Raw genomic sequence first — 20,707 nt, forward strand, 5'->3', positions numbered from 1 at the left:
AATTACCCAGTCTTTGGTACCTATGAGGCTATTACATGATTTGGAAAAGTTGTGTAGAAGCTTTATTTGGAATAATAATGATGGCACTAAGGGGATGCACTACATTGCTTGGAATGATATTTGCAAACCAAGAAGTTTGGGAGGATTGGGATTACATTCTCCTATATAGAGAATCGGATCTTTAAGATCCAAGGTGACATGGAATTATATTCAGAAGCCTTACTCTTTGCTTCACCGTGTCATGAAAAGGAAATATGGTGACAATGTAATGAATGGAACTCAAAGGAGCATTAGTTCAAATGCATGGAAAATTCTAGTGGATGGTGGGAGTAATCTGAGGATGGCGATGTGTTGGAAGGTGGGGAAGGGAGATAAAATCAATATTCTGAATGACAGTTGGGTGCTTGATAGATGCATTAATCGTTGGCCTCCTTTTGCAGACTGCAACTTCCTGGATGGTAAGAATGTGCAGCAACTGATCCTATCTAATGGTATGTGGAATTGTGAATTGTTACAAAGAGCATTTCATCCATACCTTATTTCTTTAATCACTCAAGTTCCAATTGAGTATGATGATGAGGACCAGATGGTGCTGATGAAGATGTGTTCGGGGAAGACGGTGTCTTCCATGGTATATGAACAAATGTGGATTAATAAATACAATTTGGAGGATGTGGAATATTTCAGCTGGGTAAAGAAGTTGAAGATGAGCAAGAACATTGAAATTTTCTGGTGGAGACTTGGTAAATCAGCTATACCAACTAATATGCTTCTTATGAACCGCAAATTCTCAGATAATTCCCTTTGTCCTAGAGGTTGCCAAGCTAATGAAACGTATGAGCACATTATGGTACAATGTAAGTATCTGATCGAAATCATTATGAAGCTGCGGGAGTGGGGAATTTTTATTCCTATTTTCCATTCGCTGGAATGCTGTTTGGAGGACTTAAGGAAGATGTCTGTCCAGAATTCTGGGATTGTTCGGGTGTATTGTTCTATTGTTTATTATTATTGGAAGAACCGAAATGATATTAAGCATGGTAAGTCTGCTATGCCATGCTCCATTGTTGCTGCTAATGCTTTGTTTTATGCAGTTTCCAAATCTGGTCCATTTCTTTCTAGCTGGGGTACTAATCTCCTTAGGGAGTCTCAAAGAACTTGGTACCCTCCACCGAAGGAATGGATTAAGGTTAATATAGATGCATCTTTGACAAGCTCTAATGTGGCTAGCATTGGAGGAATCTTTTGGGATCACAAATGATGGTTTATTAGTGTATTTGGAAAGAATGGAATTCATTGGGATATTGGCCATCTTGAGTTACAAGATGTCCTCACGGTTAAAGAATTTTTGAAGAACTGGATATTGGAATGTAAAGGGCTAATCATAGAGAATGATAATGTCAATATTATCAAATTCATTCAGAATTTTTTAAAGGAGAATAAGGAGAATGTGGAGAAGTGGCCACACAAGAATTTATGTTTTTTAAATGATTTCAATAAGGTTGTCTTCCTCCATGCTTATAGAAATTATAATAAAGTAGCAAATTGTTGTGCTACTATGGCATTGGAGAGTAGCTTTTTCTTTGATAGCTTTTCTTTTGATTGCATTCCTTCCTTGTTTTTAGGCTTAATCAAGGAAGAATGTGATCCCTTTATTACTTATACTTAGGTTCTTTCTTTTTGTTTAATGCTATTTGATGCATTTCTTTCAAAAAAAAAAGACAATATAGAATTTTATTGACTTTTTCAAAGTTTAAAAATTCTTTATCTAAATTATATAATGATGTCACATATTGAATAAACCTAGTATATATGTTTAAGATCATCTCATAAGGTTTCATGTAAAATAGTTCATAATGATGCATTAAAGTATTCAATCTGGATTGCTTGATTTCACTAGTATCTTCGTATATAGTGTGTAATTTATCCCAAATTTTATTGCCAGTAGTGCACGTGGATACAAATATATAATCTTTATAATTTAAATAACATAAAAAATATTTTAATAATCTAGCATTCAATTGAGTATTGATTTGTTCTTACCTACTCCATTGATTAAAAGGAATATTATTATTAATTCCATCTATAACACGACAATAAAGAATAATCAGTTAAAATCATTTGCCACATTCAGTAATCAATTGATTGCAAGAAAGTAGACGTGAATTTTCCAAAAATTAAAAGTAATATTTTCAAATAAAGGTGGTCGGGTGATTGAATAACCTTAGGCAATATTACAATTACAAAAATTAGCCATTGATCAAAATTTAAAAAGTTTTCAAACCTGATTTTATGAATCCCGCTCTGATACCATTTGAAAGTTCGACAGAGATGTTAAGCCCTAATGAACTATTCCCAAGGCTAACCAAGAGAGGGGGTGAATTAGTATTGAAAAATTATTTAAGTAAAATCACAATCACATCCAAACCAAGATTCTTCACAGAAATCAAAGTGCAAAAATTTAAATGCAAAAGCACAATAAGAAAGAACACACTAGATTTTATAGTGGTTCGGTCAACCTGACCTATGTCGACTCCCTAGAGCCTCTCCTCCGAGTATTACACTAAATATAGTGTATCTCCTTTTACACCCACAGCAAGGTAAAGAAGCCCATACAAAAAACTTGTTTCCACCAACCTATGTGAGATAGAGAACCCAACTCCTATGTCCTCTTAAAGTAGTTAGACAACCTAACTCCTTTTTCTTCCTCCTGAAGTAGACAGAGAACCTCGATCTGATGCTAAAGTAGACCTCTCTAGAACCCGCAAGGAACCAGGGATGATGACCAGAGAAGATGATGATGGATCCTTACTTAGAGCAACCTTTCTGAAACCCCTCACAAACTCCCCCTCCCAAGATCCTCTCTCTCTCTCTCTCCCTTACTCTCCCTCTCCTCGTGGCTCTCTCAGGTCAGGACAGTAGCAAAATATACTCTCTTGGGTAAAATACAAGGTCTTATATAGAAGAGCTTTAGAATAGCTCTTAATTGCAACAAACAGATATTATTGTCCAGGACAATTTAAATATAATCCTATAGGATCAGTACAAATTTAGTTCAATCAGCCAAGATTATTTGGGTTGATCAAAAGGCTTTTTATTCATATCATCCATGATGATAGTACAAAAAGCTTCTTGTATAATTAGTACAAATCATTGAATATCATCCAAACTATCCCCCTGAATGGATGTATAAATAATATAAAAATAAATTAATCGTTCAGGCCGATCTCACGATCATCCCATTTGATTAGTGTAATTCAATACATATCATCTAAAGCAACACCCTAAATAAAACCAGGCCAATCTTTGATTGTCCAGGAACAACTAAGGTTTGTGAACTGATCATCCCGGCCGATCCTACGAACATCTAGGATGAGATGATCTAGCAATCAAATCTTAATTACTTTCCTTAATTAGTAGTTTAATTTAGGAATAATTGTACTGTATCGTCTAAAATGATATCCTAGATGATGTTTAAAAATAAAAGATACCTAAAAAGTTCTGATGATTGATTCTTTCTGATTTGACCCTATCATCCCGGCCGATAACAATATCATCTAGGATGATTATCTTAATTATGGCTGCCTTAACCAGGATGACCTAATTAGAGTTTATGTTTTTAACTAATTGTTCTGGCCAATTTTTGGATTGTCTCGGACGATGTGATCGAAAATAAAAAACTTAAAAATAATAAAAAAATTTCCCACAATTGTGTGTGTATATGATTACTTAGCATCAAGATCCACATTGTTACAAAAGACTCAAGAAAAGGTAACAAGATAGATGCTGTACATTACAAATTGACTCAATCTTAATCTACCCAATCTTGAGATGGTTTAATTACAGTTTGATCTTATGGACTTGAAACATTAGTAGGTAAGGCAATCGTAGACAAACATAAGTGTTTGCTATCATCAAAATTATAAAACTCATGAGCTCGAATCACAACAAAACTTTCCAACCAAAGTTAAAGAAAAAGGGATGGATTATTAGGAATAACTTTATCGTCAAATGTCAAAGTAGGAAAACCCTTGAAAGAAGATTGAACTAAGTCAAACTTTGAAGAAGAAGGTGAATTACCTCCCTTAAGAATATCTTTGAATGATAGAGATTTACTATCAAGATTCAAAGATGCCCATGGGTTGGATGATGATGGCATCATCATCTCCCAAACCCTATAGGAATACAAAAAAATAATAAATAAGGTCATAAAATAAAAAAGTAGTAAAAAAATAAATGAAATCAAACAAAAACACCTGGGAAGAATCCACAATTTAGTTGTAGGAGGTACCAAGAAGGAAACCTAAATATTGCCTTAGTTTTGCCAGAGATAGCACATGTAGAGGAGTCTTGAGAATTTAAGTAATATAAGTCATGATGATACTTCTACAAACTTTGTACTTACTTGTATTTGATTTATTAACATGTTTGATTTAATTTGATTATAATTATGGTTGCCTACTTTTTATAGTTTTTTTTTGGTGATTTGCATACCATTTTAGTTTTAGCATAGATACGCGGAGACTCGTGAGGGTATGCTAAAAACTTTTTTTTTTACTTAAAATCGATTAAAACTTTTAAGCTCGCATAAAATTCTATTGATTTAAGAATTAATCCTGGTACCACTGGAGTTAGCATAAGCATATTTTTACTTTCTCCTCCTTGTTAGGCACCTCCCCACCTATAGATTCCGGGAGATCACCTTGCCTTTGAGGGTGTAGATCTGTTAAGGGAATTTTTTGAATTCTCTAGGGAAAAATTATTTTTAAGATTTTTTTAAAATTGCTTAATATAGATTTTATACATTTAATTGAGTTGATCAATATGCATTGTATTAGAAACTAATTAAACAAGTTTAAAATTTTAATTGCATTCATTTCAATCATTCTGACCCAGCATAAGTCAAGGGACCAATTAGGATCCACTCTAGACATCGACCCTAATTCGCAATAACATTAGTAACCATTTTCTTACAACTCATTCAAAAAAATGACCAAACTTATAGATTTCAAGACAAGTAGGTGGTTAGCTAGCTCCCTAATCCAGGCTGAAGTAAGTCCATATTTTACACTACATTAGCAAGGTTTCGATTACCATGGTTCGGTGCCCAATTTAGATTTAGGATCCGGGGCAGATTTTAAATCATAAGACTTAAACTTCTAGGAATATAATCCCAAATTTTTAATAAATTACATAAATTAAATTAAAAAAATTCCTTAACATAAAATTTAAAGCCCAATATGTAGCTTAGGTTGGGACACACTTCTAATTATTTTAGAATACCAAAGTGTCTTCTATCCCTCCTCCATTGACTCTTGAAATAAGTTTTCAAACTCAATCCAATCCCTATTGAAACTCAAAATTCACCTCTTTTGATATCACTCCTAAGAAAATCTTTAAATAGAAATTTTTCATTATTTTAAATGAGAGTATTCATAGGAAATTCAACCTCCCTTAGATGTAATTAACTATGAGGGCTTGCAGCCATATGAGATTTAGAACCAACACTAACCTTTAAAAAAAAAAATCAATTTTTAAAAACTTTAATTAATCTTTATTGAAAATATAAAATAAAAAATGATCAATATCGTCATGTTAAAATAATTGGTAACAAATGATGTTATTTATCTTTGGGGAGTTATATCATTTGTTTAAAAAACTTCATATTATAGATTACCATCTAAATTATCATAGCCAGATATTTGATTAAACTACATTTAGGCATTTTGGTTTCAGATATAGTTCTTTCTTAAATTTTGCTATGATTTTTAAGGTGGAATTTAGAATTCTAAATCTAAACCCCACTTTGAAAATTTATTTCTACCTCTCAAGGTGGTATACCTTTTCTGATGGGATGTTTGATTTTAAAATTAAAATTCAAGGTCAAATTTAGGTTTCCTAAATAATATTAAACTTTTCAAAACCTCTTTTCAAATTTAACCCAAATAAGATCTAAACAGTATATAATTGACATAAATTTGAAGAATAAGTAGATCTTCTCCTACTTTCTAAAGGAATAGGGTGTTGTTTACACAACCCTTAATAATGGATCTATTTAGGAGGAATGTGCTCAGTCTTTCATACCAATCTCTAGGTGCTTGTTGTAATCCATATAATTCCTTTTTTAATTTGAATACATGATTAAAAAAATTGGAATGTTAGGATCCAATATTCATCAACTAGGGCTTGATCTATACTGATGTGTTCAATTATGGAGATAAATATAGAATGACTAACCTCCTTTCTACATCCATGCCTTATTATAACACCTTCAGATGGGTCTCTTAGAGTAAGTTCTCTAAGGTGACTAAATGCGTATCTCCATTATTTATGCAAAGGATCATAAGATTCTACTCTATCCCCTAAGTCAATGAATCATACCCCTTGGATGAACTCTACTTTTCCTTCTAGTCTAGGTTTTGATGTTTTATCTTACTCATCAAACATAACATGGGTAGATTTTTCTAATACAAAGGTCCTTTTATTGAAGATTTTATAGGCATTACCTATAGATGCATCTCCTAAGAAGACTCCTTCATTAGATTTGGGATCAAACTTCCTTAGAGGATATTTTCCATTGATTATAATAAAACATCTACATCTAATGACGTGAAAGTGAGAAAGGTTGGGTGTTCTACCCTTAAGTAGTTCATGGGTTATTTTATTTAACTTGGATCTAATATTTATCCTATTAAGTAAATTATAAGTATTATTAACTACTTCAGACAGAAGTATATAAGTAGAGAATATTAAGTTAGCATGGCCTTAACAGCTTCTACTAAAGTTCCATTCTTTCTTTTAGCTATTATATTTTGTTGAGGGAACCTAGGGGCAGAAATGTTATGCTCTATCTCTATCTCCTGATAAAAGGATTTTAAAATAACATTTTTAAACTCTCCACCATGAATTCTATGAATAGTTGATATTTCACATCTGAATTTCTCTGTATCAAGGTGGAGAAGCTTCTAAATTCCTCAAATAATTCACTTTATTTTTCTTGGAATCTAATCCAAGTAAATTTAGAATAATCATCAATAATTACAAATCCATATGATTTCCATCCTAGGTTGGCTTTACTAATGGGTCCAAAAAGATCTATATAAAGAATTTCTAGGAGGACTTAATTTGCTTTCCAAGTTGGTAGGCATCACATAGGTGGTACTTAGTGATGTCTAACTTGGGTATTCCTTTAACTCGATCTTTCTGGGTAATATTCATAAGTGTTTTAATACATACATGCCATAGTCTCCTATTCCATAGCCAGGATTCATCAATTGTAGTTTTCAAGCACAAAGAGTTAGAACATTCATTGCAATTTAAATAAAGAAAATAAATATTATAGACTCTTTTCCCTTCTAAAACCAAATTACCATTCAAACTAATCATTCTTTTTGTTGATAAAAATTTGATATCAAACCCTTTATCATATAACTAACTAATGTTAAGTAAATAATGCTTTAAAACATCTACAAGTAAAAAAATTCTCAATTATGAAATTCTTTAAGTTACCAATTATACCTAAGCCCACCACTTTTGTAGTGTTGTTGTCTCCCAATGTGACTTTGCCTCCTGACTTGACTTATAATATTTGAACTTCTTCAAATCTCCAGTCATGTGTATTTGAGTATCTGCTATCTAGGTACCACATGCTCTTATTAGGTTTTATATGGGAGCACTTCTACAATGTCAATAATATATTATATTTGGGAGCCTAAGTAAGTTTGTATTCTACCTTATGCCTTGATGAATGAGTTATATCCATATTATGCAGTGATGCATGTGATTTTTCCCTCCATAATAGATGTTTCCTATGGTGTATAGTGCATGCCACAAGAATGACACCTAACCCCTGGGAATAGTTTTACTAATTTTTGTTAGGGTGCCTATTCTTAGGTTTATATGATGCATGAACTAATGTGTGGGTGAACAATTATTTTAAACTACTTGGTGTTCTATTTTATTATAATGCACGAATTTTTCTTTTAAAAATTAATTTGCATTTTCAAGGCTAGCCACCTCAAGTTCTAATGAATGCTTAATACCATCTAGTTTTGATGACATACCACTAGTTATCAGAATGAGTCTTCTAATTCAATATGCTTTTCTTTCAAGGAGTCATTTGCAATAGATAGATCAATATGCTTCTTGTTTCATGCATCAAACTCATCAAGTAAAGATATGTGATTTCTATCTAAATCAAAATTTTTACATATTAAATATTTATGGCCTTTATGCAAGGTATTAAATTAGTGTTCAAACTAGCATACATTTTTGTAGCTTTATTTATGAATCATGATTTTTTTTTTGAAATATTAAATAATTCATCATAAGATAGCTAAAATACGTTGTCTTGATCTGACTGATCAATATTATCATTAGCCATGAGACGTAGGTTTGTTAACACCTTCTCTACTTCTTGTTTAGATGATTCTATGGTAGAGTTAGCCAAGAAAGCCTTATGTGTCTGTTGCTTCCCCTTTATGAATTTTTCTTTCTCTTCATCCTTCTCCTTGATTGAGTGAGTTTTTAGGTTGGGGAAGTCTCTTCAGAGATCTCCTAGTTTCTTACATTAAAAAAATATCATTCTAGATTATGCTTTAAAATTTTATTGCATTTACCTTTACTTTATTATTATTGACGATACTTTTACTTCCTTTTTATAAAATTGCTGAACTGGAGGGTCATCAAAATAATTTCCTCATCCTCTTCCACTACATAAAAATATCATTATTCGAGTTATTGGCTTTCCAGGAAACATTCTCCTCTTTTTTCTTGTCACCTACATCATGTAATCTTTGACTCACACCTTACTCATAGGTAATGAGTGAGCCATACAAGTTATCAATAAAATATACATTCAAATCCTTTGATTCTAATATCATAGTGAATTTAACAATATAAGCACTAGGTAGGCAACATATAATCTTATTAACAATTTCAAAATTAGAAATTCTCTACAAAATGCATATAGGGATGTCACTATCTATATAAACCTAGTGTATATTTAAGATATAGTCTTGCTAGGTTTCAGTCAAAAAAGTTTATAATCATATAGTAGAATTCGTAACCTAGACTGTTTGACTTCATTAGTTCCCTCATATGTGATGCACACTCTATCCCATATTTTATTCCCCATAGCACATGTAGATACTCTCATATAGTCCTCGGATATCAAAGCACAAAAAAATAATTTAAGCATTTAGCAATTAATAGAGCAAGCTCTTTATCCTCATCACTCCATTCAGAAAAGGGAATATCAATTTTGTTCATTAGCTACTCAGGGTGGAAGTGAAAAACCATTTTTGGTCATATGTCAAATTTTATAATCAATGGATTACAAAAAGGCAGACATGTAAATTTTACAAAAATCAAAAGGAATGTTTTCAAATAGTGGTGGATAGATTAGTGAATAACCCTCCACTGTATTTCTATTTCCAAATTATGACATTTGATCTTTACTTAGGGATTTTAAAATCTTGAATTCAAAGACTCACTCTGATACCACTTAAAAGTTCAAGGAGTTTATAAGACCTCATTAAACCAATCCTAAGCACACCAAGAGAGGGGTGTGGTGTGGGTGAATTGGTACTTTAAAAATACTACAAAAAAAAAACTTTCTTTTTAGTTTATGCTAGATAACAATTTTTGAAAACAAATATGAATGAGTAACTTAACACATGTGGAAGCAATTAAAAAATATATATATTTTAAGGCACAAATAAATTGACCAAAATATGAAATTTCTCCTTTTTTAATACTCATAAATTTATGTAACTCCAGCTTGCAATAAAAGATGGAATTTGTGTAGGAAGTTTATTGTACAAAAATAAAAATGTAGAAACATAAAGGAAAAAAAGAAAGTGTACACCAAAAATTTTGTAGTTGTTTGGTCAACCTTGACCTAGGTCCACTACCCGGAGTCCTCCTCTCCGAGTATTACATTAATACTACAGTGACTCACATTTTTCCTCAATAGTATGGCATAGAAGCCCTCATAAGAATCAATTTTGCCAAATCTGGTATGGCAAAGAATTAAAAGCTTTGTCACCCTCCTGGTGGCGTCAACAAACTTTCAATCCTTTTTCAACCTCCTGGTGAAAATAGAGAACCCAAGGAATCTTTCTCACTCTCTTGGTAATGGAAGAGAACTTTCAATCCTCTTACACCCTCCTAGCAAAGGTAGAGAACCCATGACCCTGACTTTGAAGCTTCTCTCCCAAGAGCTACTTCAGGAACTCAATAAGGCCAAGGGAGGTAGCACGGTGCATGCTTGCCTAGACCAACATAGTAAATACCCCTCACACTCCTTCTCCATCACACAACCTCACCTTCTTTTTATCTAAGCCTAAAGCTCTCTCAAGAAATTCTCCCTCAGAGTTCCTTCAATCGCCAAAGTTCTTACAAAAAGAATTCAATAAGATGCATAAGTATAAGGCTTCAAAAACCCTAAATTTTTAATTTGACTATTTTTTTTAGTTAAAACCTATAGAGGGGGCTACATGTTAGTTAAAAGAATAATTACAAATTCCTTACGGGGGACCCTAAGCTCCCTACTGCTCGAATGAGCTACAAATTAAAGAAAAATAAATCCTACGAGATGATAGTCCTCACTAAGTCAAAATACAAGAATACATAGTAACATGCTAATGATGCTAAAGAGAAGCATCCAAAAAAGAAAGATACAGATAGAAGCATGAAGCACAATTTTTATGTAAAAAATTATGATCACAACCATGAATGTAAGCTCCCGAGAATCAAAAGGGATGCAATACAGAACACTCAAATACAAAGAAGCAGAGTAATATAAATTGGAAATAATTAACTAAAGAATAGAATAATGATAACGCATATTACCCATACGATGTTTCCAAGTAGAAGACCTCTAAATAATTAGCAAAAGGTCAACACCCATATAAAATAACACTATAATAATGATCCAGGGAGTAACAACAAAATAAATTATACAAAAGTAATAATAGAATGGAAAAGGGCAAGCAATATAAGTTAGTAATGAAAACAAACCCAAAAAACCATTAAAAACCAAAAAAGGGTACGAGCAAAATGAGCTCAGGATAGAATATAAAAGTTCAATAAGGATGTTAAGCCCTAATGAACTAGTCCCAAGGCTAACTAAGAGGGGGGGGTGGTGAATTAGTATTTTAAAAATTCTTATAAATCAAAAGCATAAACTTAAACCAAAGTTCACCACAGAAATTATAGTGCGTAAATTAAATGCAGAAGCAGTAATAAAGAACACAGAAATTTATAGTGGTTTGGTAAACTTGACCTACGTCTACTCCCTAGAGGTGCCCTCTGAGTATTGAACTAAACTTAGTGACTCTCCTTTGCTCACACAGCAAGGTGGAGAAGCATATATAAAACTTCTTTCCACAGACATTGGTGAGGTAGAGAACCCAACTACTTTTGCTACTGAGGCAGGCAGAGAACTTTGATCAATTGTTGAAGTGGACCTCTCTCGAATCTCCAAAAACAAGGGATGATGATCAGAGAAGATGACTTGGATCCTTGCTTGGAGAAACCTTTGTGACACACCACACAAACTCCCCCTCATAACATCCTCTTTATCTCTCCCTTTCTCTTCTTCTCTTCTAGGCTCTCTCAGGTCAAGACAACAGTTAAAGATAATCTCTTGGGTTAAACAAGAGGTCTTTAATAGAAGAGTTTCAAAATAGCTCTTAATTTAAATAAACCAAGTTTATGATCCAGGATAATAATATCATCCTGGCTGATCAGCATAAATTTCTCTCAATCAGCCCAGACGGTTTAGGACGATTAGAAGGGTTTTGTTCATATCATCTAGGATAATAATATATCATCCTGTATGATTAGTCATTAAATATTATCTAGACAATCGCACTGAATGGATGTCTAGATTATAAAAAAATAGCTTGATCGTCCATGCCAATCTCACGATCATCCCGAATGATTAGTTCAAATTCATGAAAATCAACTAGACCATCAGCCTGAATAGAAGGTGGCCGATGTTGATCGTCTAGGAATAACTAAGGTTTTTTGAACTAATCATCCCAGTATTTCCTACGATCATCCAGGATGATTTGATTGAGCAATTAAATCTTAAATTCTTTCCTTAATAACTAGATTAATTTAGGCATAATTATGTTTCATTGTCCAGGATTATATCCTTGATATTATCCAAAAATAAATAATGAAAGTTCGTTAGGGATGTTAAGCCCTATAGAACTGGCCCGAGGCTAACCAAGTGGGGGGGGGGGTGAATTGGTATTTAAAAATTTCTTTAAGCAAAAAGAATGATTATCACAAATCAAATCACCACAAAAACAAGTGCGGAAGAAAATAAATGTGAAAGCAGTAAAAAATAAGAACACAAGGGTTTACAGTGGTTCGGTTAACTCGTCCTACATCCACTCCCCGGAGGCGCCCTCCGAGTATTGCACTACCAATGTGACTCTCCTTTAGCCCCCATAGCTAGATGGAGAAGCCCTCACAAAAACACCTCCTTTTAGCCACACCCGTCAAGGCAGAGAACCCAGCTCCTTTTGCTTCCTTCTGAAGCAGGCAGAGAACCACGATCACTTGCTGAATCTTACCTTTCCCAAACCTTCCAAGGACAAGAGACTCTAGGGAAGAAGAAGTGGAACGATGCTTGGAGCAACCCTTGTGAATCCCCTCACAAGATCCGCTCTCTCTCTCTCTCTCCCCTCTCTCTCTCTCTCTTTAGATTTTCTCAAGTCAAGACAGCAACCAAGGATGTTCAAAAATGTTGAACAAGAGCTCTTAAATAGAAGAGCTTCAAAGGGGCTCAATAATTACAAGTTGCCAAACTTTATCGTCCAGGATGATATGGAAATCATCCTGGCCGATCAGTACAAATCTTATAAGATCGGCCAGAGCATCGCACTGAATGAAAACTGGATGATTGAAAATTTGCTTAATCGTCCTGGCCGATCAGTTCAAATTAGAGAAAAATCGTCTAGAGCATCGCCCTGAATTTGATCTGGCCGATATTCATTATCCAGAAGCAACTAGGGTTTTTGAATAGATCGTCCTGGTCGATCCTGAGATCGTCCATGACGATGTGATCGTATCAATCATCCTTAATTACTTCCTTGATTCCTGGATTAATTTAGACATAATTGTGTGATATCTTCTAGGCCGATGTCATGATCGTCCTAACCGATTTCCAAAAAATATAGAATACCTAAACTGATCATGGTGGAAAATTCTTTCTGTATTGAGCATATCGTCCTGGCCGTTATTGGTTTCATCCTGGTTGATTGGTTAATTATAGCTGCCTTAACAAAGAAATTTTGATTAGATCTTCTGTTTTGAGCTCGATCGTCCAGAACGATATAAATATAATCCAGGACGATGAGAGTAAAAACACAAGTTCTAAATCTCTCAAGTGTGTGTGTGTGTGTGTAGGGTTACTTAACATCAGTCTCTTCAAATAATTATAATTGACTCAAGAAATAAAAGAAGAAAACTACAGACTGACTCAATTCTAATCTACCCTATCTTGAGCTGATTCCAATTTTCGTCCAATCTTTGAGTCCTGAAAAGTCAGTAGAAAAAGTCAGTCGTATTGAAATAAGATTTGTTTGCTATCATCAAAATCAAAATCCAAAAACATGTTTGTAACAATCTACCCCTTTTTGATGATGAAAAACATTTCGATAATCAATTCTAAAATAGTAATGCAAAACTAAACAATCTTTCAATTTTTCGAACTGAACAAGTATAAATATACTATAAGAGAACTACAAGAGCAAGTACAAACATACTACTCCCACTTTTGACATCTCAAGAAGGAGGAGAAAACTAAAAAACAAAAACTAAAGCAACTAAAAACACAATACAGAAAAAGAAAGCAATCCACAGAAAACAGAAACTAAAACTAAAAAAAATGAGGGATCCTGATCATCAGATGGAGGTGGAGGTGGTGGAGCCTGCTGAAAGTAGCTAGCTAGCATAATAAACTGAGCAATGAACTAGGCTATGTCCTGGTTGTACTGTTGCTGCTGGTGAGTAATGTAGCTGTCAAAATGGGCTAAGTCCTCTATACGGTGTTGCTCGTAGTGGGTAATGTCCTCAGAATGTTGCTGCTCCTGTGCAAAAATTTAAGCGTCAAAATGGGTCTCCTAACGATCAAATCTCTCCACTAATTGGTCAAACTGTGAGTGCTGGCGAAGAGGAGCAGGATCAGAAACGAGAGCGGGAGCCTCCTCCTCCTCGGCCCCCTGAGATTCCCCATCCTCTAGGTGGAGACGAGTACTGTGAAGGATATTGAAAGAGTTGTTTGAGTAGTAAGGAGGCTGAATGTCGTGACGAGCAGGATATTGAAGATTGTATTTGGTTTGAATAATATAGGCTATGAGATCTCCTAAAGCAAGGTTGGGTTTCCTACTATGGTCTGGATCGCAAATAGTTGTTAAATGATCAATGTATCAAAAGATTAGATCAGTAGCATTAAATTCTCTCCGGGACATAATGAAAAAGGTAGTCAGAGAAAGCAGATGAGTGATGTGGACTCGGTCCCCAGCTTTTGGAAAAATGGAGGTGTGAAGGACATGCTGAATTGTCCTAGCATATTTGACTAAAGAGCTAGTCTCTCCAACATGAAAGGGTGTGTTGGTCTGGCGAAGAAAATGATTTGCCATGGACCAGTCAAAATTAGGATCTGAGATTATATATGCAGCTTATCCCCGGTGGTGGATAGCTACAAAAGTTTAGCACAGTCCTGATATGTGATCTCGACTGGGAGTCGATTCACATAGGAGGTCAGGGCTGTGAAAGTAGAATTTATATGAAAATTTGCATAAAATTCTAACATAAGTTCTGAGGAAAAAGGGACAATGAGGGTAAGAATGAAACAGAGAGAAGTGTGAGCAAAGAGAACCATAATCAGATATGGAAGGTGGACAGGATTGATGGTTTTGGAAAGGGTGATGCCACATTCTTTGTAGCGATGGTAAGCTGCTTGATCCTCCACTTCCCTGAATTGAGGGTCCAAAGTGGCCCTCGAGGAACTTCCAGAAGCCTGTCGGACTCGCTTTCCACCAGCCATAGTAAGAAATCAGTAAGTAAAAAAAGAGATTAGAAGAAGCTTTGAGGTGAAAACAATGGCTGGAATGGCCTGAATTTAAAGAAACGGCCACATCGTTGTTGGTGGAATTTTGAAAACATATTTTAAAAATATTAGTTTTCTTTGGGAATTTTAGAATTGAGGTTGAATCTTAATTCTAAAAGTCGATCCAGCTCGTTCGGAAAATTATATCACCCCGAAGGATGAAAATAAAATCCCATAATGGCGTTCAGACTTAGAATTATGCGATTCATCTCGAATGTCATAGCTAGACTCTAAAGAGAACTTCACACGGCCCCGAGGGGACAAGGTAAAGATCAAATAAATGTCTGGTTATGATATTCGAGGGGTATGATTTTCGATTTCATATCCAAAGCCTTATCAAAGAAGAGTGTATCTCCCCAAAGGGAAATAACATCTTTCAATGATAATTCTTCTAATACGATAACGACGATCATTTTTTGAACTTTTCCCAAAGAAATCTAAGAAGATTTTAAAAAGGTTAATTTTGAAATCAGGTGTGTGGGGCTCCAAATCTCCTACGAGCGCAAGCCCTCGTAGTTAATTACATCGTAGGGAGACAGAGTCCCCTACGAAAACTCTCGATTAAAATAAGAATGAAATTTTGTTAGATTTTCTAGGACTGATATAAAAAAAAGAAGTAAACTTTGGAAACTCAAAAGGGAATGGATCAAAATTGAGCAGTTATTAAGGAAGTTAAATGAGGAGAGGTAAGGGACACCTTGAGATTCCAGAACCATCCGAAAGTGTCCCAACTTAGTCTAAGTGTTGGGCTTTATATTTTGGGTTGAAAAGAGGTTTAATTTGAGTTGAGCATTTTATTAGAAGTTTGGGACTATATTCGCGAAGTTGGGGTCTTATAATCAAAGATCTGTCCCGGATCTTAAATCTAATTTGGACGCTGGACCACAGCCGTCCGAACCTAACTAATGCAGTGCAGAACCTGGTCTTACCCCGACCTGGATTGGGGAGACAGCTAACCACCTAGTCGATTTAAAACATATGAACTCGATCTTTTATGAAAGAGTGGTAGGGACGTTGTAATTAAAGTTTTTGAGAGTTGGGCCGACATCTAAAATTTTTTCTGGTTGGCCCCTTTAACTTATGTTGGGTGCTAAAATGCTAAACTGATGCAATTAAGATTTTTAACTTTTTTAGTTCGTATATAATGCAATGCGTGCTGGTTGACAACTTCCAAATCAAGTATGCTTGAAATTTTAAAAACAGGCTTAGAAAATAATTTTTTAGAAGACTGGGCTTCTCTAGGTCCGGCACCTCGTCCTCATAGGTCAGACTATCCGGACTCTACCCGCAGGCGAGGAAGGGTCTAAAACAATGAAAGAATAATGCAGAAATATGCATGCGACCCCGGGGTCGATCCCCGGCTAATTCCCTATATTCGTTATCTTTCTATGTTGTTTAGACTCACTAAAATTTTTGACTTTTAAAGTTATAAGTATAAAACTTTCACACCCTCACGAGCCTCACGTGTCTAGGCTAAAACAAAAGCGGCATGCAATCGCCAAAAAACTAAGAAAAGCAGACAATCCTAGAGGCAATCAACTCATCACATTAAATATAAATTAATAAATATCCATAGGCAAAGTTGTCTTGCTTATTAAAAACCAGAGTTTTGCAGAAAGTAAAGTGGCCGGGCACCACTGACAACAACCCAGATTCTAAGCCTAGTATGCAAGTTATTTTGAGTGGGATACCCTCAATCTTCAAGTCTTCATTTTTTCTCTTCTTTAGACTCCTTTTCTTCAAATTCCTTGAGTTCTCCGTAACAAGCTACCCAAATGGATAAGAGTGGCCTTCCCCTTCCCTTTAGAGGGGAAGGCCACTCTTTCCTCTTTGGATATAAGAGAAGTGTGATCCAAATTTGGATTTTCAAATGGAAAAGGAATAGTTCCCAAAAGGGCATCCTTTCCTCTTTGGAATCCAAGCTTTGGACCTAAGTATCACAACTCAAACTTAACTTTCACAACACTTGACAATTTACAAATTACATTTATATTAAATAAAAAAATCTAGACTCACCTGCAAGGTTATCCTAAGCAGTTAAAAAAAATAATTATTCCCAAGCAGTTGTATATATGTGCAGAAAAGTAAGTAAAACACGCTGGCCACGCACTTTTATTTGGGGGCTTTAGCAGCTAAAGCACCTGTGCAAGCAGTTATAACAATTGATAATAAATTTTTTTTATTGATTTAGCGCCCTTTTATTGCCTTGCATGAGCGTGGCCTCCTGCAGAAGATTATGTGAACATCCAAATCATACCTAACCTAAGGGTAATCTACTCGCCAAGCATATCAATCCATCCATAGAGTGCAGAAAAGTAAGCAGACACAGCAAAGCAATTTCATCCATAACATGCAGTGAAAACCACGAAAAATCCGGCACACAGCAGTAAAGTAAACACCGGCCTAACCTAGATCTAGAGTTGGTTGTCCTAGCACATCATCTAAAGTATGTGTAAGAGGTCGTGTGGCTGAGGTAAATCCTAGTTGTGTGATTAATCAAAGTTGTCTAAAAGTCTGGGTTTGTTAAGGCTTGAAAGGGAGATTTAAGTTGAACTTTAAATATTAATAAATTAGGAATTTTAGTTAAATGTATTTTAAGAGTTAGTTGATTATTACCTTTATTTCACACCGAGGCCGTGAAGTTTATTTCACCTTCCTTGGGGCTAAGCTAATAGCCTCGTAGGCCTGGATTACCCAGTAACAATCGGGGTTAATTAAGCTATTTTAAATTGGTTGGAATTAAAGGAGTAAATTAAGATTAGGGGAATTGATTACTGATTTTAGTGGGTTGGTTGAAAGCTTTTAATAACCTATTAAAAGAATTTTAAGGGTTAGAAGAGTTAACAAATTTCATAGAGTTATACGTGTATGCTAACTAAGAGGTCAAGATTTGGCTTTCAAAATTAGAGTCAATCTTATGAGTTTTAAATTTTTAATAAATAATAGACTTAATCATGAGTTGTTTAACAGGTGGCACACTCAATTTGGAGTTTCCTATGGGGAGTTATGATTTTTTTTTTAGAAGTTATGGCCCGTTCTGACCTAAGGTCACCTAAGATGTTGAATCCTTGGTTTTAGCTAGATTATGGGGGTTTGATGTTTCTGGGAGGTGATAGAACCTAATTGAAGTCACTATCCACTAAGTTGATTAATCAAGAATTCTCTATAATTAACAGTGAATTTTAGGAATTTTAAACATTTGTAGGGAATATCAAATTACTACAACTAAGGGATCTACTTAAGGGTTTGAACTCAAATGAGCCCTAAACTCCTTGGGATAAATTCCAAAGGTCATAAATGACCTAAGGACAGATCAACAAGTGTTTAAAACCCTTTTGGGATTTTTAAGATTTAATTACAGTTGGTTAGACCCGAATTACCTAAGGACCAAGCTAAGACAAGTCTAAAGATCAATTTGAGAGGGTTTTAATTCTTATTGGTTAAGGGGTCAATTAAGGACAATAAAGGACATTTTAATGGATTTTAGGAGTTAAGAGAAGTTCATTATCAATTGATTAGGGTTAACATGCCATTTCTAAGAAGGATTTTTGGGGCTCCTACTTGGGGAACTAAATGAACTCCAAATTTAATGAAATTTGGGCCATAGGATCACCTGATCCTAAGGACTAAACCCACCAAATTTTAGCTCAAATGGAGCACTCTAAGGTGGTTAACAAAACCACCCACGGTAAGCTCTAAGTCACCTTCAAATCACTATGAGGGTCTATCCTAGGCTTGGATTGGGGCAAAATCAGTGGCTCTACACTCCTCATCCTACACATCATCAGCACACCAAAGATCACACCCTAAATCCCATTGGATAGGTCTATATCCCCTTTTGAATTTAAGGGTCAAACCATGACCCTTAAAATTAAAAATTAGGGAAAATGCCCTTGAACAACTTAAAATGGGGAGATAAAATTTGGACATGTCAGAAACATGCCCAATTTCAATCCCCCAAAATTCTAGCCCTGGTGAACATGTATTTAAATAGTAATTAAATAAATTCATAAAATGCTCAAATTGAAATTAAACCTAAGACTGACCTAACCAGGGTCTGGAACCATAAGGCTTTTGTAGAGCTCCCTGAGACCTTTCCAATGAGTGTAAGAACACCTAATTTGGACAAGTGTGCAGGGAGTTATGAATTTTTGAAATTCCCTTGAATTTCTGGATTTATTAATCTGGCAATTACACAGTCAGCAGCCGTTACCACGCGGCGCGCGCTGATTCGCCAGGGGAATGATTGGCGCTAACCGTTAACGGCCGTATAAACCACAGCCGTCGGATCACGGATCGAACGGCTGGGATCGAAGGCGCTCCGATACCGCAAGATCAAATCCGAGCCGTTGATCAAGATCAACGGCTGGGATTTCGTCTTCAACCTCCCGCTCGTATCCGAGACCATAGAGTTTCTCCGGCTTGATCTGCGTGATCCCGCCTATGAACTCCAATGAAATTTCACAGGGATGATCAGGACGGTGGAAAATTCCATTCCAACGGTGGAGATCCGTTGGGGTGAAGGTTTCTTTCACACTTAACCAAACTACCTAGCTAGGGAGCTCGGGATGAAGAGATTACCGCAGAGAAGGCCTCAATGAATGAGCTTCTCTATCAGGAAGCATCAGGGGACGGTGGCAAATAGTTCTCCTTCAGGCGTCGGGGTCAGGGGACGGCCGGAGGTGCGACTTCGAGAGGGACGCCGAAGGCTTTCACTGGCGCTTGCTCGAACGAAAGGAGGGATCGATCTCTAGCCTCGAAGGCAGCTTCTGGGAGTTCGAACGAGCTCTGGGGATCGAACGAGAGCGAATGCCAATGCCTCGTGAGGTCTGGCGAGCTCAGGGGTATTCGGGCTCCCTTTGAGAGCTTGGACAGCCAGGATTGAACTAGAGAAGGCTCAGATCACTGCCAAGTGGACGATGGCGACGTCCTGGAGGGATCGTGGAGATCAAACCGATGGGCAGTAGCCTTAAGCCAGGGATTGTCTGGGGGGGACCACCGAAACTTAAATTCCTTTGGCTCCGACCGCCGCCGGCCATGGCCTGGGTTGGGTTGACCGGGGGAGATCGATGGGGACATGCTGGAGCCAAGGGTGGAGTCAATTTAGCCTGGGGAGGTCTGGATCAAATTGGTGGCTAGGTTGGACCCAAACCTGCTCGGTTCGAGTTGAATTGAGCTCGATCCAAGCCAGACCAGACCCTAGGCTTGGTATGGGAGGTAGGTCTAGGTCTAGTGCACCCAATGCAAGTGGCAATTGGATCCAATTTGATATGGCTTGAAAGATGACTCGGGTTGATCCAAACCTGCTCGGTTCAGGTCGATTTGGGCTCAACCCAGGTCAGGCCACACCCTGGGCTTGAGGTGGGAAGTTGGTCTGAGTCTGGTGCACCCAATCCAAGTGGCAATTGGGTCCAATTTGACCTGAGCTGGGAGATGGCTCGGGTCCAAGTATTTTTGGCTAGTTTGGGTTAGCCTAACTCTTGACCCAAGCTAGCCCAAGGCATGGGCTGGCTGGAGGAGATGTATTGAACCTAGGGTCACCTATGGGAGGTGTTGGTCGAGTTCAATTGGGCTTAG

At 36.1% G+C, this 20,707-nt stretch overlaps 1 protein-coding gene across 1 annotated transcript; it reads left to right on the forward strand.

Annotated features, from left to right (window-relative positions):
• The first annotated feature begins 241 nt into the window (after positions 1-241).
• On the forward strand, positions 242-1,261 carry LOC110103300. Its single transcript, XM_020831954.1, has one exon. It carries the CDS (start codon positions 242-244, stop codon positions 1,259-1,261), a length of 1,020 nt encoding a protein of 339 aa, XP_020687613.1.
• The last annotated feature ends 19,446 nt before the right edge of the window (positions 1,262-20,707 follow it).

The sequence above is a fragment of the Dendrobium catenatum genome, unplaced genomic scaffold (genome assembly GCF_001605985.2).
Source record: "Dendrobium catenatum unplaced genomic scaffold, ASM160598v2 fragScaff_scaffold_637, whole genome shotgun sequence".
Lineage (NCBI taxonomy): Eukaryota > Viridiplantae > Streptophyta > Magnoliopsida > Asparagales > Orchidaceae > Dendrobium > Dendrobium catenatum.